Source organism: Triticum aestivum, chromosome 5B (assembly GCF_018294505.1).
Source record: "Triticum aestivum cultivar Chinese Spring chromosome 5B, IWGSC CS RefSeq v2.1, whole genome shotgun sequence".
Lineage (NCBI taxonomy): Eukaryota > Viridiplantae > Streptophyta > Magnoliopsida > Poales > Poaceae > Triticum > Triticum aestivum.
The window spans coordinates 110389512-110412112 of record NC_057807.1 but is presented as its reverse complement, the minus strand read 5'-3'; the positions used below and the strand labels follow the sequence as shown (position 1 = coordinate 110412112).

Sequence of the window (22601 nt, the reverse complement as noted above, 5' to 3'; positions counted from 1 at the left end):
TTGAGGCCAGATTCATCAGAGATATCAAACATCCGGATTAGCTGGCGAACTTGGTAATGGTACCAAACAAGGACAAATCCTGGCGCCTGTGCGTCGACTTCAAAGACCTCAACAAGGCTTGGGCCAAGGATCCCTTTCCTCTCCCTCGCATCGATTAAATCATCGACGCCACAGCAGGACACGACTCGCTGTGTTTCCTCGACGCATACTCTGGATACCATCAAATAAAGATGGCAGAGTCCGACCAAGCTGCAACAGCTTTCATAACGCCATATGGCCCTTTCTGCTTTAACACTATGCCTTTGGGGCTTAAGAATGCTGGCGCAACCTACCAACGCATGATTCAAACATGCCTGGAAAAGCAAATCGGCATAACAGTGGAGGCATACATGGACGACGTAGTCATAAAAACAAGACACGTCGAAACCCTAATAGATGACTTGAGGCTTACGTTCGACAACCTCCGAACATACAACATCAAGCTGAATCCAGAGAAATGCGTTTTCGGCGTCCCCTCTGGAAAACTGCTGGGCTTCATCGTTTCTAATAGAGGAATTGAAGCTAATGCGGCAAAAATCTGAGCTTTGTTGCAGTTGGCTATACCAACAGACCTCAAACACATCCAGAAACTAGATGGATGCGTGGCTGCTTTGAGCCGCTTTATCTCCAGGTTAGGAGAAAAGGCATTACCTCTTTACCGCCTTCTTCGGTGCACCGAACACTTCGTATGGACAGATGCAGCCGCGGCCGGACTCAATGAAATAAAGACCTTATTGGCCAATAATCCAGTCCTAACAGCGCCAAATATCGGCGAACCTATGCTGCTGTACATAGCTGCAACACATCAAGTTGTAAGCGCAGTACTCGTCATCGAACGAGAGGTTGACGGATACAAATTCCCGCTACAGAAGCCGGTTTATTATGTATCCATGGTCCTCACCCCATGCAAATCCCGATACCCGCACTATCAAAAAATAGCATACGCGGTCTTCATGGCATCCCGAAAGCTACGACACTACTTTCAAGAGTGTTCGATTACGGTGGCCTCTGAACTACCACTAAATGATATAATAAATAACCGCGATGCCACGGGCCAGATCGCTAAATGGGCGATCGAGCTCCTTCCATTCGACATAACATACAAGCCTCGGCGGGCTACAAGTCGCAAGTATTAGCTGACTTTGTCGCCGAATGGACGGAAGCTGAACTCCCTAAAGAGTACGGCGCGTACTCTAACTGGATCATGCACTTCGACGGCTCAAAATGCTGGCCGGATTGGGAGCAGGCGTAGTCCTGACGTCTCCAACTGGAGACACGGTCCAATACATCCTCCAAATATTATACACAGACTCCAACAATGCAGCCGAATATGAGGCTCTGTTGCACGGTCTTCGGATGGCAGTCTCTATGGGCATTCAATGCCTAGAGGTAAGCGGGGATTCAAACCTCGCTATATCACAAATAAATAGAGACTTTGATGCCAAGGATCCGAAAATGGCGGCCCACCGTAATGCCGTCCTTAAAATATCAGCTTGGTTCGAGGGGCTTGAATTCCACCATGTGGCTCGAGAAAACAATCAAGCGGCAGATGTCCTTGCCTGCATCGGTGCTAAACGCGACCCTGTCCCACCTAACATATTCCTGGAAAGGCTGTTCAAGCCATCCGTGGTATGGGAAGGGGAGTCTGGCAATACCAGCACGGATCCGAATATATCCCCAGATTCCGAACTATCAGACATAATCGAAGGCTCTACCACCGAAATAACATCGTCAGCCCACGAAATAATGGATGTCGTCGCCCCGTGGACTGAGCCTTTCTTGGCCTACCTAAATAGGAAGGAGCTCCCCGAAGATCAAAATGAAGCACGCTGCATCGTCCGACGTTCTAAAGCTTACAAAGTCCATGAAGGGGAACTCTATAAGAAAAGTGCGACTGGAGTGCTCCAAAGGTGCATCTCCGAAGAGGAAGGGCGGCAGCTCTTGGTTGAAATCCATGCCGGACTGGGCGGGCACCATGCCGCGGCTCGAGCACTAGTCAGCAAGGCCTTCCGTACAGGTTTCTATTGGCCGACGGCCCGAGCAGACGCACATGACCTTGTCCAACACTGCGTCGGTTGCCAGCTCTTTGCCAATCAGAGTCATATGCCTCCTACCGCTCTCCAAACAATCTCCATAACTTGGCCCTTTGCGGTCTAGGGGCTGGATATGGTTGGACCCTTAAAGGGGGAAGCCACAAGAAAAAATACTTATTGGTCATGGTAGACAAGTTCACCAAATGGATATAAGCCAAACGAGTGAAAACGGCCGAATCCGGACCAGTAATAGACTTTATATCCGGGGTCGTACACCGATACGGTGTCCCCCACAGCATCATCACTGATAATGGCTAAAATTTCACAGCCGATGAAGTGAAAGCTTGGTGCGGCAAAATGGGCATTAAGCTCGACTATGCTTCCGTCTACCATCCTCAAACAAATGGCCAGGTCGAACGGGCAAACGGTCTGATCATAAGCGGCATCAAACCTAGACTAGTGCGATCCTTGACAGAGTCGGACACTCATTGGGTCGAGGAGCTTGACTCCGTACTCTAGGGACTGCGGACCATGCCGAATCGCACCACCGGATATACACCATTTTTTATGGTGTACGGCGCGGAAGCAGTACTACCCTGCGACATAATACATGATTCGCCATGCGTATGCATGTACGAAGAGAAGGAAGCCGAGTTAGATCGGCAGGATAACTTGGACGCCCTGGAGGAGGAGCGCGACGTCGTGAAGGCCCGTTCCGCATTCTATCAGCAATAGGCTCGACGATACCAAAGCAGAGAAGTGCGGGCCAAAACTTATAATATTGGCGAGCTCGTTCTACGCTCACCGGAGAATAAGAAGGACAAGCTCAAACCCAAGTGGGAAGTTCCCTTCGTCATCGACAAAGTTCTCACCGGAGGAGCGTAACGCATACGTAATGCGTCCGATAACAGACTCGAGCCGAACCCATGGAACGCGGCCAGACTCCGGAGATTCACGCCTAGCACCGAACTCATTGTTCGTCTCCTTACCTCCTCCTTTTTAATTATGCTCCCTCCCTCTTCCTTTCTCGATCTTTCTCTCTTCACACAAAGTATTTAATACAGTACGGACTCCCGGATTATTCTGGCCGCACTATGTGTGTAAGCAATACCTGGGGGCTTCCTATACGGAAGCTAAACATAACTTACTCTAAAGGGCCTTTTGCCCATCACACATGCGTTTTCCATGTGTGCCTTTTCTTCACCATTATATGCATCGATATGACTTAAGATGTGGCCAAGCTGGGTTGCCTGGCTCCTGTTTTTATGCCCTACGTTCCCGTTAATCCGGCTAGGGCATAAGGGGAGCACCTCTGCGATTGTTACTATCGGTTCAGCCGGATGTGTACCTCAGACTAGGTGACGCCGAAAGCTAGTTTCCTTAAGAGAATATTCGGTCGGTGAACAAAATATGTCCTCGTTTATCATAACATAAATCCCTAGAAGTTTTGTATCCTGCGCCATGGTTCGCAGTCCGGACATGTGCCTTGTCGCATGCTTACCCAGGGAAAGGAACCCTTAACGGAACTATTTTCCATGGAAGATGTTTCTTACTATCCATGTAATATAACATAACTAGTTGGGTACTTGTCTGTTCTAGCACTTATGACCCCTACTCCTGGTTTCCACGCATACTCCGGTTTTGTATAACTGAGCGGGTATTCGGACACACCCCGGACTATAGGATCCGAGAACTGAAGCGAAAAGGTCCGCCATGACAAATGATTTTAATCCGGTTAGGGGCTACTTATGTCCATCAATTACACAGTCACTTGGACTGACTATATTCCTCCTCTATACCATCAAACAGGCTATCTAGCTTAAAATCACGTTGAGAATACTTTGTGTCTAACGCCACCTGGTCATATACCAGACTCACAGGAATTTTTTGCCCATCTGGCCCTGCCGGTCCGACATCGGCCATATGGTTCGGGTCCAGCTTGGTGTAGCGCGTCTTCACCATAGCCCATGCTTCTCTTGCACCTTGCTGGCAGGCTGACATCTTCCACAAACGGAAGCGCCGCCGTGCTCCTTGAAGCATGTCCACAAGATCCCCCATGCCATTCGGTAGGAAGCTTGATGGCCACAAAGCCTGCGTAATGCCCTGCATCGCCTGCCGAGCTCGCTCGTGCAGTTGTGAGAGGTCTTGTAGTAAATCACCTGCAGATGCGAGCATCTCGCCATCAGGGCGACCCGTTAGCATTCCTACAAACACAACTCTTTCAATATACTTCCTCGCCGAACTATGCTACAGTTCGTTTAGGCACTTACGATAAATGTCGTGGCGAAGCCTTTTGTTCTCCTTCACGGAGTCTGCGAGCTGCGCGCGAACGTCTTTCAATTCCACGTCCAGCCGAACATTGGCATCTTGGAGAGTATTCTTCTCCTGCCTAACTTGCGTAAGGATGCGCTCGCCAACCTTTAGTTGCCTCTGGAGATGCGACTCGTCATCTCTCCCGACCTCCAGATTTACTCTGGGGTTATCTGCAGAATTTTCTGTTAAACTCGTCATACCAGCTAGTTGCTAACTGGTACATTTTCGTCCAATCGAGATAAATGTTACCAGATGAGGCCTTCTGGGATTCCTCTAGCTTGGCAATCGTGGCCCTCAGTTGGGTCTTGCACTCCTCTAGCTCCCGAGACAATTGCTCATTCTTATCTACAAGAACATGTGCATAAATTGATCCTTAAAACTGTTGTTCCAACCGTTTCAAGTCTCAGGGGCTACTTCTATACATGCTTATCAAACTTTCTTACCCGTATATCTTTGGTATACTGGTCCGTCGCCCGGGCAAGCCCTCCTTGAGCAGCCTGGATGTATGCGTCTCCCGAATTGAAAGCATTAAATGCCTCTTCAGAAAAGATGTTGTTGCGAAGCACGGCCCGTCGACGCCGGTGATTCATGGCGCTCTCTACTTCGGAATTCGTGGCAGAGAGCATATCCGCGTCCTCTGTCGGAGGACTATACGGCATCGGCCCTACGTCCGCCTCCTCTCTCAAAGTCGGTTCTGGAGCCCGACTGGTGGAGGCGTGGTTGGCAGGATCCCCGGATATAGTCCGGATACTCCTCTTCCTGCCATGATGTAAAGGGCGCTTTTATACTTCAAATAACAATAATTACATAACAGGTTGTTTCCTTACCTCTGTAGAGGCGTGTCGGCCCTAATCGCCTTCCTCTTGAGCCTACCCAATCCGGACGCCTGTGGCCGGCGGGTCCCTAGGGGCTCGGCCCTGCGCTCCGACTGTCGTCTCTGCCAAAACACGACGCTTCAGGGATAAGGCATGACATCAGGAAAGATTCCTCTTCGAAGGATCGAGTCTTCGGCCTGGCTTACATGCGACGTAGGTAGCAGTCCGGGATAATTGGCAGTAATAGCCGCTGAGGCGCCGTCACGGCTTGCCCGATAAAATATCCCATTGACAAACTCCATAGTATCCGGATCTTCTTCGAGTCCTGGATCCAGGGCCCTTTCGGGGTCCTCTAGTTGCGGGGAAGGGCTGGAGATTCCTTCTACAGCCTTCCTTAGTTCCTGCTTGGAAATATCTAGGCAGGTAATCTTAGCGAAAAACGCCATAATAAGTGAAGCGGGAAAATGAACGACGACTTACCCAGTTTGGGGGATTGTACATGGAGAATCCATCCCGCGGTTTGACATGAAGGAACTCTTCCTCTTCTCCTTTGTATAAATCAGACAGTATCCTTACTGAAGCAGTGGCAGAGTCCGGACCCTTACGGCTACAACGGGTGGCATCGTCTTCCCCGTTGAAATGTCACATGGGATTGCCCCGATATTGGAGCGGTTGCACTCCTCGCATTATGCATATTGCCATGACCTCGACTATCGTCAGTCCGGATCTGGCTAGTAACTTTATCCTGCTCATCAGGAAATGTATTTCCCTGGTATCCTCTTCTTGGGGGCCTCGGGGGTGCCATCTTAGACGTGCTCTCGGCGGGGCGTTATTGAACTTGGGGAGACCTGTTCGGACTGGATCCGGAAGGGGGACGTCATCAATGTAAAACCACTCTGAAGGCCAGTTCTCTGGAGCCTTTTTGGGAGTGTCGGATAGGTATCCGGTCTCGGCGATACGCCATACTTCGGCCCCGCCCACTTGACATAGGGACTCTCCCTGGTTGTGGGGGACAAGGCAGAACAACTTCTTCCATAAACCGAAATGAGCCTCACAGCCTAGAAATAGCTCGCAAAGGGCGACATACCCTGTTATATGTAGCATGGAAGCTAGGGTAAAGTTGTGCAACTGGAGGCCGTAGAACTCCAGGAGCCCGCGAAGGAGCGGATGAATAGGAAACCCGACGCCCCTTAACAGATGCGGAATGAGGCATATTCGCTCCTCTGGAGACGGATTAGGGGATCTCTCCGCTTGTTTCCCGCCATTATAGGTGGCTATTCCGGCTCGGACGGGGACCATGAACGCCGGCGGGAGAAACCCTTGGGTTTGTAGCTTTATCAAATGGCTATGAGGAACTGAACACTCTCCCCAGTCCCCCGGCTTGGGGCAAGGGGAGTGAGCAGAAGAGCTGCAACGACCGGCCATGTTGGAATGGTTTTTCCGGGGCGCTCTGTTGGATGCTTGCTCAGGGGGAAGGGTGAGGTTCGGATCTGGGAATCCCTGTCTTCAAATAGACGGCTAGCCCAAAGGATCGGGGGTGGCAAATGCAAAAATACCTTGACTCCTCACATTCGCTCGACACGTGGAAATGGTCATTATTAAGGCACTGAAGCCGAGGAGTACAACGTTGACGAGAAGCCGGATACTGTTCGTCATAATAGGTACATTGGAGTATTTGGAGATGGAACCCGCCTTGCAATGCCGAAGACAAGACTGCGCGTCGGACTCATCATCATTGAAGCCTGGTTCAGGGGCTACTGAGGGAGTCCTGGATTAGGGGGTATCCGGAGAGCCGGACTATATACATCATCCGGACTATTGAAGCGTGGAGATACAAGACTCAAGACTCCGGCCCGTGTCCGGATGGGACTCTCCTTTGCGTGGAAGACAAGCTTGGTGATCCGGATATTGTATTTCCTTCCTTGTAACCGACTCCATGTAAACCCTAGCCCTCTCCGGTGTCTATATAAACCGGAGAGGTTGGTCCTTAGAAGGCCGATCACAATTACAATCATACTACCATAGGCTAGCTCTTAGGGTTTAGCCTCTACGATCTCGTGGTAGATCTACTCTTGTACTACTCATATCTTCAATATTAATCAAGCAGGAAGTAGGGTTTTACCTCCATCAAGAGGGCCCGAACCTGGGTAAACATTGTCCCATGCTTCCTGTTACCATCAACCTAAGACACATAGATCGGGACCCCCTACCCGAGATCCGCCGATTTTGACACCGACACCAGCCGCTTCATCGTGCAGATGTCCTCGCCGCGCCATTTTTGACGCGACAAGGAGGTGGTGCCATCGTGCCGTGTTGCCAATCCGGCTATGAGTGGCACCCGGTGAAGGAGGATGAGGATCCTGACTCGATGATCGCCAACAGGCGCAACCGCCTCCTCTTCTTCTTGCAGCATGACACGACCCAGAAGGTAGCAGTGGAGGAGGTGCGACAAGCCAGGAGGCATGCGGTACGTCCGATGTGTCGTCGGACAGGGTCCGCGCCGACCTGGACCTCACCTTGTCCTCGACCGAGGATCGGTCCAGGATCATCAGGCAGATCCAACCGCTGCCGGCGCCAGATTGATCAGCGCGGTCTTTTTGAGTTTCGTCATTCTTTTTGAATTGTCGGTTTGAATTAGCGCAAATGATTGGTGCACTAGGTTACATCACCGGCTCCCTTATAACTGTCCATGAACACATTTTGACACATTCCAGTGTGTCCGTGGACATTTGATATGTCAGATTTTTTTATTTTTTTTTATTTTTGCGAAGAGCGTTGGAGTTGGGGCATAGGGACGCTCGAAGGATGTGTGCATGTCTTCAACGGGCGTGCACTTTTTGGCAATTGGGCAAACAGATATTACTTTATTGCCCAATTTTTACCTCTCTTTTCAATTCGGCAGTAGTATTCGCAGCCAAAACTTTGGCATCCGGCAGTAATAATATTTTGACACCCTGGGCGCAGGATAAGTTTTACTTTTGCAGTTTGGGTTGGCCCATCCAGATGGGTGGGCACCGGAGGGCGGGGAGAGGAGTAACTAGTAGTCTAGTCATAAAAGCGGTCGAGCGGCGTGCAGGGGTGTTTGTGTGAGCGAGCGGGAGGGCGGAGAGGCATTTTTACGGGAGCAGCAGGCCCGGCGAGGGTTTCCGGGAGGTCGGCCGCGCGCATGGGAGAGGTGAGCACGCGAGCGAGCGAGGCCTTGCGTCGACAGCATTGCTGCTTGATCTGCGTGTTGCTGATTTGTTTGCGCGCGTTCGATTCGATCGATTTCTTCGGGGTACGACATGATTTTGGCCTTGCGGTTCTGGGTGTGGCTTCCGGATGAGCTCTCGCGAGTGCAGCGGTGCTCTGGTTTTGCGTGTTTCGTTTTTGGTGGTTCTGCTGCCGGGTTGGTTCGTTGGTTTCGGGGCATGGGGCTGGGGTTTTCCCCTACCTACCTTTTCCGCGGGGGTTTTCAGAGGTTTTGTCCCAGTGAATGTTTCGCACGACCTGGTCCGGGCTTCTCGCGGTTTTGCGTGTGCATGATCCTTCAACTTCATCATGCTCCCCCGCTCCAGTTCGCCATTTCGGTCGAATAGTTTTTGGAGATCCACCGGTTGCTGTCTTCTCAACCGAGATTCTCCCGAGTTCGTCTTTGCTTGTGCTTGTTTTTCTTTAAAAAAATATATATCTGGTTCCCGTCCATTGCTGGGTTGCTTTTGCTCCGTCGTGGCGAACGCTGGGGGTTAATTAGAAGCCGATTTCCTTCTCAGCGCTGTTCATGTTTCAGTCGTCTCCCTGCCGCGCTATTTTGTCCGATTCCTCCGCATGCGCGTGCTCCTGCAGCATCTGGGTGTTGCTTAATTTGGGGTTTCCCCCCTAGTTTTTGAAGTTTTTTACATCAGATTAGCAAACGCAAACGCAAACGCGCTTGGTCTTCTTCTTCTTGTTTGTGCCGTTTGATGAGGTCATGATTATTCCCTTCCGGCTTTTATTTGCTTTTCTGTTCTTTTCTTCTGGGGCGATTTGGTTTGACGAGGCGCCGGTGGAGGGAGAGATAATAAAGAGAGGGGCTGCAGACTGGTTATGCTTTTTTTTTTAGAAAAGGGGGACTCCCCGGCCTCTGCATCAGAACGATGCATACGGCCACTTAAATAAATAAAAAGGTTCAACAAAGTCATAGAGTCTTGAAATAAAATGAAGGCGAGCTCACATAGAGCCTCGACGCTAAAACAAGAAAAGGCCATCAAGCCACAACCGGCAGGCAAAATAAAGATAGGAAAACTAATTGCCTATCATATTATATGACCGCCATCCAAACCGGTTGAAGATATCCCGCGCTACCATCTCCCAACGGACAGATCCAGTAACCAAACGCTCCCTGGCCTCCGTCGGAGTGAGTAAGGACCACATACGGATCAGCGCCGTAGCACGGAATACAACCTGCAAAAAATGAATAGTAGTTATTCTGTTAAAAGCTAAATCATTTCTGCAGTTCCAAATTGCCCATAACAACGCACAAACTCCTACACGAATATGTCTAGCTGTATCGGACTCTATCCCATCCAGCCACGTTCCAAATAACGACCCGACCGAACTCGGAGGAGTAATGTTAAAGGCAATTTGCACGGTGCGCCACAGAATTCTCACCAATGGACACTCAAAGAAGAGATGCTTAATGGTCTCGTCATGATCACAGAAACTACACCTAGTAGATCCTGTCCAATTGCGCTTAACCAAGTTGTCCTTTGTTAAAATAACCTGTTTATGGACAAACCACATAAACACTTTAATTTTTAAAGGAACTTTTACTTTCCAAACATATTTGGAACTAGGAATGACAGTCGAGTTAATAACATCGATGTACATCGACTTAACAGTAAATTGTCCAGACCTAGTAAGTTTCCAACACAACTGGTCGGGCTGATGAGCTAGCAGAACTTCCATCAGTCTACGCACCAGATGAAGCCAAGCTTCCCATCTATCACCAACAAGCACCCTTCGAAATTGAATATTAAGGGGAATGGACTGCATGACCGTTGCAACTAACTCATCCCGTCGCTGGACAATACGATACAGGGTTGGGTACTGTATTGCCAATGGTGTATCACCCAGCCAAGTATCCTCCCAGAACCGTGTATCATTGCCATCACCGACAATAAACTTTGTTCTATTAAAGAAGGCTGCCTTAACTCTCATAAGCCCCTTCCAAAACGGCGAATCAGTTGGTCTCACTGTCACCTGAGACAAGGTTTTGGAATGCAGATACTTGTTGCGGAGAATCTGCGCCCAAGTTGCGTCAGTCTGAACTGAAAGCTTATACAGCCACTTGCTAAGCAGGCATCTGTTCTTGACCTCAAGATTCTCGATACCCAAACCCCCTTGGTCCTTTGGTCGACAAATAACATCCCACTTGGCGAGTCTATACTTTCTCTTAAGTTCATCACTCTGCCAAAAAAATCTCGATCGGTAGAAGTCCAGTCTTTTCCTAACCCCAACTGGAACTTCAAAGAAAGATAGTAGGAACATCGGCATACTCGTAAGCACTGAATTAATAAGAATTAACCGGCCTCCATATGACATAAGTTTGCCCTTCCAGCAACTAAGTTTCTTTTCAAACCGATCTTCAATGCATTTCCACTCTTTGTTCGTTAGCTTACGATGGTGAATGGGTATACCTAAGTAAGTAAAAGGTATAGCCCCTAATTCACATCCAAACAATTGCCTATAAGCCTCTTGTTCCTCCTTGGCTCTACCAAAGCAGAACAACTCACTTTTATGAAAGTTAATCTTTAACCCGGTCAATTGTTCAAATAAGCATAACACCAGCTTCATATTTCTCGCTTTTACCAGGTCATGCTCCATAAAGATGATTGTATCATCAGCGTACTGCAGAATGGACACACCCCCATCAACTAGGTTTGGCACCAAGGCACCCACCTGACCGGCCTCCTTTGCCCTACCTATGAGAATTGCCAACATGTCAACCACAATGTTGAACAAAATAGGGGACATTGGATCTCCTTGCCTCAGGCCTTTGTGTGTCTGGAAATAATGCCCTATATCATCATTTACTTTAATTCCAACACTTCCTTTTTGTGTGAAGGATTCTACCTGGCGTCGCCAAGCCTCATCAAAACCCTTCATACGTAAGGCCTGTTGAAGGAATGGCCATTTGACTTTGTCATACGCTTTTTCGAAATCCACTTTGAAAACAACCCCATCCAGCTTTTTCGTGTGGATTTCATGGAGCGTTTCATGAAGGACCACTACCCCCTCAAGGATATTCCTGTCCGGCATGAAAGCAGTTTGGGTAGGCTGCACAACAGCATGTGCGATCTGTGTGAGCCTATTGGTCCCGACCTTGGTGAAAATTTTGAAACTAACATTAAGAAGACAGATTGGCCTGAATTGCTCAATTCTCACAGCCTCTGTTTTCTTAGGAAGAAGGGTGATCGTTCCAAAATTGAGCTGAAAAAGATGAAGCTGTCCAGCAAACAGATCATTGAACAAAGGCAACAAATCCCCTTTAATGATATGCCAACATTTCTTATAGAACTCCGCTGGAAATCCATTGGGGCCCGGCGCCTTGTTATTTTTCATTTGCGAAATGGCCTCCAGAACCTCTTTCTCGGAGAAAGGAGCCGTAAGAATATCATTCTCCACCGCTGTGAGCTGGGGAACATCCTCAACCCTGGACTCATCCAGAGACACATAGTTTTTTTCTGGAGGACCAAACAGCTGCTTATAGTACTCGGTGATGTACAATTTTAGGTTTTCCTGTCCTACAATAGTACCCTCATCTTGCTCAAGCTGAAAGATCTTCTTCTTTCGATGCTTACCATTAGCGATCATGTGAAAGAATTGAGTGTTCGCATCCCCCTGGACTACTCGCCGGACCTTGGCCCGCAACGCCCACTTCAACTCTTCTTCCCTAAGAAGTTCTTTCAGCCGCAATTCCGCGTCAAGCTTGGCATGAAGCTCCGCGGCCGGCAGTATCGTTGTTTCTGCTTTTAAATCCAGGGACTGAATAAGGGAAAGGAGCCTTTCCTTTTCGACCTTATAAATCCCGCTAAGATGCTTAGCCCATCCACGCAGGAAACTCCTCAAATGCCTAATCTTATTCTGCCAGCGCTGAAGCGCAGTCTTCCCTCCTGAATCCTTAGCCCACTCTCTAGCCACAAGATCAAGGAAGCCTTCACGTTCAAACCAAGCCATCTCAAAGGAGAACACATTCTTGTTCCCCAGGTGGGAGGGCTCACCAGAGTCCACAAATAACGGCGTGTGGTCAGAAATACCGCGGGTCAAGGCCTGGACTGTTACTAGAGGGAACTTCTGTTCCCAATCGACACTGGCCAACACTCGATCGAACTTCTCATACGTCGGATTTGGCAGCGCGTTAGCCCAGGTGAATTTTCTACCCGAGAGCTCAATTTCTCTCAGGTCCAAACTTTCAATAATCGTATTGAACATGAACGATCATCTGCCGTCAAAGTTGTCATTGTTCTTATCCTCACGCCTTCTAATAATATTGAAATCACCCCCCACCAGGATAGGCAACTTCTCGGAACCACAAATCCGAACGAGATCAGACAAGAACTCGGGCTTGAGCTCGGGCTGCGCAGCCCCATATACCGCAACCAGAGCCCAATTAAACCCATCTTCCTTCGACCGTACCCGGAACTTGACTGCAAAGTCACTCATAACCACACCGCGAACCTCAAGCGTTTCGCACCTAACGCCGAGTAAGATTCCACCCGATCTCCCTCTCGGCGGCAAGCAATGCCAATCAAAATCTATACCCCCTGACAGAGTACTTAGAAATTGAGGCGCAAAGTTATCTCTACCCGTCTCCGATAGAGCGATAAAATCTAAACGATGCTCGATAGATGCCTCAGCAAGAAACCTTCTTTTAGCCAAGTCCTTTAGACCTCTGCTATTCCAAAAGATTCCTTTCATAATTCATCATGGAATTTTTTTGCCGTACGAATCCTAGCACTCCTACGCACTGCGGACACTGGGTACACCTTCCGTTTCCACTTGCGCTTGGGGATAATTTGACGCTGCAACTGGTCCTCACAACCAGTCTCAGAGGGGCTAGCCAAAAGCATGTCAGTAGAATCATCCTCTACCTCCCCCTCAGTACTAGGTTGCATAAGATCCGCACAAAAATTGTTGAGCACCCTGACCCCGAGCGCATCAACGTCAGAATCACTCATGGGTTTAACAGCCACAATATTACGAATCATCTCTAAGGCTCGCTCAGCCTCTAGATCAAGCAGATCATTAACCGAATTAGAGATTTCAGTGTCATTACTACCCAGCGATACTCCTAGTTGATTTGCATTTTCAACAATCTCATCATTTGAAAAATGCAAAATGGAATTAGAAGTATTGACTGACATACCAGTAGTGACCTCGACGTCACGAAGCTTAGCCGCCCTCATGGCGCACCGCTGCTGAATGTCGTCCACGTCTGGCTGTGCCTGGAGACGGCCACTCACCCGGCGCCCCTCAGACATCGGATCCTGAATCCCTCCAAACGTAATGACCTCCTCACGAGAGATCGCGGTCGGGGTCCGGCCTCCTGCCTCACCCCAACCAGCAGGCCGATCCATCTGCACGGTCTCACCCACAACCTCGCCAGAGAGTGGATGGGCACTCACCAAGATCTCAGACTCCTAGCGCGCCCCGCAAGACGGGGCCGGCAGGAAGGGTGGTGGAGGCAGTACAAGGGCCGCCTGCCCTCGCACCCCTCCCAGCACCGGAGAAGCCACCCCCACAGGCGCCGTAGGGGGAGAAGGCTCCGAGGCCACCTGCCCCGAGCCCTCTCCCGAAGGCGCCACGATCCGAATGGTAGACGCGACGGGAGAGAAGGTATCAGAGGCCTCCTGCCCCAGACCCCCTCCCAACGAAGAAAAGGACACGGGAGCCTCCTGCCCCAAGTCCCCTTCCTCGGCAGAATGGGAGCATCCCGAGGCCGCCTGCCCCGGGGCTCCACCTGACGAGCCGGGCACGACAAGCTACGTCACCTCCTGAGGATGTACCGTGTGCTGAGCAAGAGGGGGAGTGGCCACCTGCCGACTCACCTCCTCATCTCCCCAGATCGAGATCGCAGAACCCCCAAGACCCCCACGAATGGTATCCACAACACACTCAAACCCCAAAACAGGCAACTCGCGCTCAAAAGCCTCCTCAGACTCGACCCGATCACTCCACAGTCTCGGAGGTGCAGAAGAGGGCTCGAAAGACCCAAATCTCAGAGTCGTCGAAGGCACCGAGGAGGGTGGGGCTGCTCCATCCCCGGTCGTCGCGGTCTCGGACCCCGACCCCTTGGACAGTTGTCGTCCAGAGTCCTCGACTGGCGGCTCCTGCTCTCCCGCGCCGTCATCACCCTCATGCATATCCACGTTAGACTCATGAGCCGGCGCAACCAGCAGGCTCTCATCCTCAAACTCAATAACCAGATTATAAATCCTGCCTCGATAAGCCCACTTAACCACTTCTGGCACATACTCAATGTTCAATATACTAACCAGAACCCGAGCAATCCCGTGAGCTCTAGTGAACTCCATGTCCACACCCTCAGGCTTCCCTACTAAAATGCCCATGCTGGCCACAACCCGAGCATCCTGCAGCGGCTTAGAGGGAGCCCCTGAAAATCGCAACCATGCCTGAGTAAGCGGCACGCCCTGAGGCTCAATATGCTTCCACTCCTGAAACTCAAGGATGCCATCCGTTCCCGGCACCTTACACATCCCAAAGCTCAACAACCTCTGCAGATCCTCCACGGAAGGACACTCAACCCTGAACATCTTATCAGCGAGACTGACAAGGTCCCACTGGAAATCCCCAGGGGCCAACTCTCGGAGCCTCTGCACGATCTGTGTCTCAGACACCTCCCCTCTGGTGACCTTGACAATCCCCGTGGTCATACTCGTGGACTCATCAGACACCTCTCGCTCATTTGGAGATTCAAAAAAAGTTAACTCAGCACAGTAAACTCCATACATCATGAGTGACGGAGCCTGATCTCGCAGTAACGGACATTCCCCAGAGTCATGTGCCAGTTTACCGCAGGTATCACATAACAGAGCCACACACTCCGCAATGAAGTGGCCCTTGTCGCCGCAACGATAACAAAGCATCTTTTCCTTCCTGCGTGCCCACTTGGACGCCCTATCAACCTCAGCCATATCAGACAACTCCGCAGACACATCGGTCATAACCTCGTTCTTAGGAGCCTGAACCGTAGCAAGAGCCGTCACCACCTCCATGGCGTGACCGGTCAGTACAGGCTCCTCGACAGTCTCATCAACTGCCATATGGTCGACAACAACAGGTGGTAGCGGAGGACATGGACGGTACCGGCCCCCACGGCCGCCCCGACCACCACGATGGCCTCGGAAACCTCCTCGCTGCCGAAGACCCGGATCAGAAGGCCCCTCAACGAAGCCGCCTGAAGGACCCAAGAATGGCCTCTCAACTGACCCATCACTTTGCCAAGCATAACCACGACCGCCACCCGTGGACGAAGAGCCACGGTGCTGACCAGTCCCGTAGGTATCGTAGCCGTCATCCCCCCATTGACCTCGGGGCGCAGCCACAGTACCGCTGGACTGCGACGGCCCGGGCGGACGAGCAACAACATGGGGAGGAGGTGCTGGTGGCCTTGGTGGTGCAGCTCCCCGGCCCGCAGCGACCACCGCAGTATTGTCCTGGACGACCGGTCTAGGGCCGTAGCCCGGTCCCCCTCGCCCGCCCGACGGCACCGTCTGAGCCGGCGGCCTCCCCACGGCAACCCCGCCAGCCGGAAGCGTCGCAGCCTGGCCCCCTGACCCGCGCCCCGCAGCGTCCTTGAGAGGCTTCACAGCCGCGCGGCCGACAGCCACAACCGGCGCCGGCAAAACGCCCCTGCCACTTCCATGGCTTGGCGGCGGCGCGCCCCGGCCATTGCCTCGGCCCGGCGGCGGCGCGCCCCGGCCATTGCCCTGGCCCGGGGGCGGCGCGCCCCGGCCATTGCCTTGGCCCGGCGGCGGCGCCCCGGAGGCCCGAGAAGCCCCACTGGGCGGGAGCAGTCGCTTCCCAGGTGGAGGAGCACCACCCGAACCCCCCATCGCACCAAGGGGAGGGATGCGGCGAGCCCGGCCAGGACCGACGGAGCGAAAGTGCGGCACGCGACGCCGTGAAACCCTAAAGCACGATGGAGGAGTAGGCGATGACGAAGACGACATGCATGCGCCCCTCCTCTCGATAGCGTTTGGAGCCTCGTCTGGCTGGGCCTCATACCCACCAGACACTTGCCCAAACGTACCCAGCGGCCCAACATGCATCGGCGCAACTCGGCCCAGGAGCTGATTCAAACGCTCCTGGCGAGCGGCACGGATCGGGATCGCCGTGGCCGCCGGCAACGAAGCCGCGGCCCCCTCCGGCGCCGATCGCGGCCCTGCCCGGCGAGCATTCTTTCTCCTAGTCACCTTAGTCCATGATTTCGGTCGTATGAGATCAAATAACATTAAGTTCGGTAGACATACCTTAGGTAGCGGACCCTTCCACGGCCGGATCACCGACGCCGCCGTTCTCCGGTGAACCACCCGACGTAACATCTCCTTGGTCTCCCTCGCATGAAGCCCAACCCGAGCCGGATCATCAACGGGCAAGATGTTGTTGACCGTAGAAGCGACCTCATCTTCATCGTACTCTGCACACAAAAACTCACACAGCAGATCGGAAGGGGTCGGCGACGCTGGAGAAGGTTGCGCCGCTTCGGCCTCCTCATCCTCGTCTTCATCGTCGGCATCAGCGAGTGCCCAAAACCGGCCCCCCACCCGCCGTCGATCTCCGGATGAGCCAGGCGACGGCCCCGCGTGGATCACGGAGGTCGCGCCCCCAGGCTCCCCCCGCCGACCGAGCTCCCCGCCGTCAGACTCCGAGGACGAGTCGAGAAGCTCGATCGGGCTTGCCACATCCGCAACCATCTGCATACGATGCTCCACAACCACGTCATAGACATCAATCCGCAAATTAGAACCAACCCTCACCTGGTCGCCTATCGTCACATAATCGCCGGTGCGGACGTCGTTGTCCAGATCCAGCAGCGTCGTCCATCGAGATGCCGGCGAATGGTGCAGACGTCCGGCGATCCAATCTCCATGGCCATCTCGGAAACGCACAGCCCAACGCAACCCCCACTCCGCACGCACGTCCGCCTCACACCCAGCCACGATCTGATCTCGCTGGATGGGATCGGGCTGAGCCGAGGAGGGTGCCGAGGCTGGGGCGATCCGCAGCGGTGACGGCAAAACAGCGGGATCCGAAGGAGATCCCGACGGCGCCTCCGGTGGTCGCCCTCGCCCTCGCATAAATCGGGGAGAGGTTGGCTCTGAATTCAACCGTGTGAGCACATATGTGAGGGCGAGACCTTCATACTGAGTCCTGAGCACCTGCTGGTTGAGGTTGGCTCGGAAATTAGCCGGTTTCTTTGCTAGGAGCCCAATTAGGTGCTCGTGTGAGTCCTGAGCACCTGCTGGTTGTTCCCTTACCACCTATTGTAACCTGGCTGAGAGATCGGTGGAGTTTTTATTTCTTTTTTTGAGATGAGATGAGATGAGCAGACTGGTTATGCTACGTTGGCTGCATTGTCCAAATAATCTGCCACTCCATTTATTTACGCGTCAGCCTCTTCATTTTTTGGGCCTGCTGTTTCCTCTTTACCATGTTGTTTTCGAGCGGTTTTCGTCTTGGTTTGCACTGTGTTGAATTTGAATCAAGCGCGATTGATTTGTCACTTTCAAAATTTTGATTCGATTTGGTGCTTGGATTGTGCAGACCTTTAGCGAAGAGGGTGACGAGACGACGGACAAGATGGGCAAGGAGGACGACGTCTCCCGCGCCGTCGTGGAGGACGACACGGCGCTCCTCCTCGCGGCGGTGGACAGCATCAAGAAGGCGGCGCTGGGCCGGCTGCGCAACGGCTCCGACGCCGCCAGGATCCTCGACCAGGAGATGTCCAACAGGCTCCTCCACCTCGCCTGCAGGCACGACGCCGCCGAGTGCGCCAGGCTCCTCCTCGACGGTGAGTACGGGATCACGCCGGCCTCCGTCGACGCCAGGGACCAGCTCACGCGTACACCGCTCCACGTCGCCGCCGACGCGCACTCCAAGAGGTGCATTCAGCTGCTCCTCTCCAGAAACGCCCGGACGGACGTCAGGCTGCTCGACGGCACACGCCTCGTCGCGCTCGAGGTCGCGCTCATGAGCAGAAGGTGTGTCAATGGCACCAACTGCTTGCTGTACTATATTTGATAGTGACGAGTGTTAATTTGAGATGAAACTGACAGCAATGCATCTGTCTGTTCCCTGCCTGCTTTGTGTTCAGGGTTCAAGTTGATTGGTCACCGGACAACTCGGTCGAGGATCTTCTGGCTTATCTGCAACAAAAGGTTTGTCCCATCACTAAACTCACACACAGCTCCAAACTTCTCTTACATGGTTGATACTAGATAGGATCAATTTCTCATGCCAAACTGCAACTTGCCTGAATGCGTGTGTAGGATCTGAACGCGGTGAGGCTTCTGGCAGAGAAGACCAGGGAGGTTGGGAAGGTGGCTTATAGATACGCCATGGAGGGGCGTGTCGCTGCACTCGCAATGCTGCTCCTGGTGGCTGAGGAAAGGATATCGGCGATGATGAGCGTGGTGATTGATGGCGTCAGGACAAAGAGATCAATTTACAACTCTGTTGTGGATGAGGTTCTGTCGATTGGAGAGGCTTCAGCTAGAGACGGCAATGAAATGAGGACGAAAGCCTTGCTCTGTGAGATTCAGCTGCTTAACCAATTTGGGGCCACGTCGTGGAGGGACCGAAAAGTTGACAGGAGAAGCTTGCCCCCTCTACTTAGGGCTGCAAAGGTACTGATTGCTGTTAGTTTCATGTTACACTTAAATTGTCACCATTCCCAAACTTTGCAATGCATTGAGTATTCAGTGTCTTTTTTTTTGAGGTCTACACTGATTTTCCCCCCTTTTAAACACCGCTAGATTTGCATTGCAAATGAAATTAGTTGCTATGACTGTTATGAAGTTTAATTGAGTAATCAGTGTGTGTAACTGAGGTCTACGCCTTATTTTTCAAAAAGACATCTAAATTATACATGAAATGAGTATTATGATTATGATCCACACCCTTTGTTTGTATTATCAAGAAGCGGCTCTGCATATTCTTATGTTTGGTTGATGCGATATTGCTGTAATCATGCAACTGCAACTTATATATAGAAAAACTTACAATGGTCGAGTGTCCAGTGTCTTTACTTTGTGGTCTACACAGGCTCTTTCCCTTTTAGATTTGCATTGCACATGAATTTGGTTGCTACGACTGCCATGAAGTTAAGTGAGTAATCATTGTGTGTAATTGAGGTCCACACCTTATTTTAGGAAAGACTCCTAAAATAATACTGAAATGAGTTACCATGATTATAATCTACTCCCTCCGCTCCTAAATGTAAGTCTTTTTAGACATTTCAAATGGACTACAAAGTACAGATGTATGTAGATATATTTTAGAGTGTAGATTCACTCAGTTTGGTCCATATGTAGTCACTTGTTGAAATCTCTAAAAAGACTTATATTTGGGAACGGAGGGAGTACACGCTTTGTTTTTACGTATTAACTAGAAGCAGCTCTGCATTTTCTTACCTTCAGTTGATGCAGTAGTGCTGTAATCGTGCAACTGCAACTTATATATAGAAAAATTTATAATGATTGAGTGTTCAGTGTCTTTACTTTGTGGTCTACACAAACTTTTTTCCTTTTAAACATTTCTGGATTTGCATTGCACATGAAATTAGTTGCTAGGACTGCCATGAAGTTTAGTGAGTAATCAATGTGTGTAATTCAGGTCCACACCTTATTTTATGAAAGACTCCTAAAATAATACATGAAATGAGTTACTATGATTATGATCTACACACTTTGTTTTTGGGTATTATCTAGAAGCAGTTCTGCATTTTCATATGTTCAGTTGATGCAATATTGCTGTAATCGTGCTACGCCTAACAAGCTGCAATTTATAAAGCTGCATCTTATACACATGAAAAACTTGCAATGATTGGTTCCTTGTGTAGGCCGGAGATATGAATGTCAAAAAGATGCTTCTGATGCGGGATGTTGATGTCAATGAAACTGACCCCGAAGGAAACACGGCACTTCACTGGTGCCTCAGTAGTAGCTCAAGCACACAGGAGCCAAGGTGCTCTTTTCAAAATTCTGCTCCATTAACAGCTAAATTATAAGACGGGTGTTCTTGCTATTTCCAAGTGTCCTTAGTTGTCTTCTGTCTTTGTGCAGGATTGAGTGGCTCCTGCTGAAGAATGGTGCCAGAGTTTTCCAGGGGAACAAACTAGGTCTCACACCAGTGCACAGTACTGCAGCTAAGGACAATTACAAGGCTCTTCAGGTAGCCTTGTTACTTCCTTTTCAAGTGCTTAATGATACCACTGTGGCTAATTGGCATTATTGTGTTTCTTTGATCTGCATGTCACTTCTGCTTCATGCACAAGATTGCGTTGATATACCTTCCAAGACCAAAGAAACCCCATTATTCCTTGCAGCGAAAAATGGTTCTTTGAGTTGTGTACGACTTCTTTTGCGTTATGGGGCTAACCCCAAAGCTCAGAACCTACGGTGAGTAATATTTCTGAAGAATTCTTGTATACAGTGATTTGATTGACTTACAATGATGCGATTCTTTGGTGTTGAACAGAAAGCAAAGACCAATAGATGTGGCGACATCCCAGGACATGCGGTTCCTTCTCAACTCCGCAAATGTTGTACCAAGTAAGATGATTTTCTGCGATAGTAAATATTTGACTGAGTTCGCAAATAGAACATCTCTTATGTTAATACAAGCACTTCATTTGTCCTTTTGTGTATCTTGTGTAAATAAAAGCACTTCACTTGCCCATAGTTTTGTGTTTGATTCTTCAACGGAAGTACATGTTCTGCTATAAGATCACATTCTGCCATGTTCTATTGTTTGATCTGTTTCATTACACTGGAAGCATTTTTTTCTTGCGAATAACACTGGAAGGGATTTTATTGTTTGAATTACATAAAGATTGTTTAGATAGTTTTGGTTTTACTGATAATAATGCATGTCAAGCCAACTGCATTTTCAACTGAATTTTGTTCCTTTTTAGTGAACCATGGCTCAATGGAAAAGAACCATGCAATGAAAAAAGAAAGGCACAAAGAGCTTCTGGATGATGATTTCGATGATTATGACAACGACGATTATTATGAAAGGTATTTCTTATATCTGTACACGATTACATGAAATGTAGAGAAAGTGCTGCTCATGTGAAAGTTAAAAATTAAGATATTGCTTTGAATATCATTGCAGCTATGTTGTGCCAAAGGCGTCAGTAGGTCACGGGGATTTTCGTTCCAGCAATTTATCTACCCAAGGGGCTAAAAGTAAGAGCCACAGTGCCCCGGAAGATGGTCCCAAATTATCTCAGGTAATCTAGATATCCTCTATCTGTATTACCAAGTGACTTTGTTTTGTTTACATGGCCTCCTTACAACGCATTTTATTTATAGCATAATGACCATTGGGAGAAGCATGACTACACTCGCAAAATCTTTGTTGGGGGTCTCCTGCTTACGTAGACGATGGTATAGCTTCATAATCCTGAACCAGTTGTGTGCAACACAGTGAACATGAATGTACTTCTAACATTTTCTTTGTCATTCGTTTCTGGCAGTGTACCTTAGCAGATTCTTCAGTACTGAATTCGGACCAGTGGAGGAAGCAATGGTTATTACTTTAAAAATAGACAACAGATACACCATGGAGGGTCATGTCGCTGCACTCGCAATGCTCCTGGTGGTTGAGGACAGGATATCGGCGACGGTGATAGGCGGCGTCAGGACAAAGAGATCAATTTACAACTCTCTTGTGGATGAGGTCCTGTCGATTGGAGAGGCTTCAGCTAGAAATGGCAATGAAATGAGGAAAGTCTTGCTCTGTGAGATTCAGCTGCTTAACCAATTTGGGGCCACGTCGTTGTAACGCCCCGAGACCGACGCTCCAGAAGACTTCCAGCTACTCCGAGTTTCGTCGTGTGATTTGTTTTATTTGTTGCATTCATCCTTGCATCATGTGCATTGCATCATGTCATCATGCCATCATATCATTAATTTTTAAAACCTCAACTAAATAAATTGTATGGATTTTTCGATCCATTTAAATCGAGGGACTCACATGGTGACTTCTCTTTATAACATATCCTCCAATATTAGGGAGCTATATTAAATATTCCACTATTTTGGAATCACCAAAACACACTTACAAAATAATTTCGTTCCTTTTCTGCTTCAAGTTTGGTCTCCAACCTTGCCAATATTTATTTCATCATTTT

General features: G+C 50.0%; 1 protein-coding gene and 1 pseudogene across 1 annotated transcript; one reads left to right on the top strand and one right to left on the bottom strand.

Moving 5' to 3' along the window:
- Positions 1 to 9275: 9275 nt before the first annotated feature.
- LOC123110678 (uncharacterized) lies at positions 9276 to 17541 on the bottom strand. Its single transcript, XM_044531263.1, has 2 exons — positions 13587 to 17541; positions 9276 to 9622 (listed from the first exon to the last, which is right to left on the bottom strand). The coding sequence occupies exon 1, from the start codon at positions 17539 to 17541 to the stop codon at positions 14203 to 14205; it is 3339 nt and encodes a 1112-aa protein (XP_044387198.1). The 3' UTR covers positions 9276 to 9622; positions 13587 to 14202.
- Positions 17077 to 22366, top strand: LOC123110679 (serine/threonine-protein phosphatase 6 regulatory ankyrin repeat subunit C-like; annotated as a pseudogene).
- Positions 22367 to 22601: the final 235 nt, after the last annotated feature.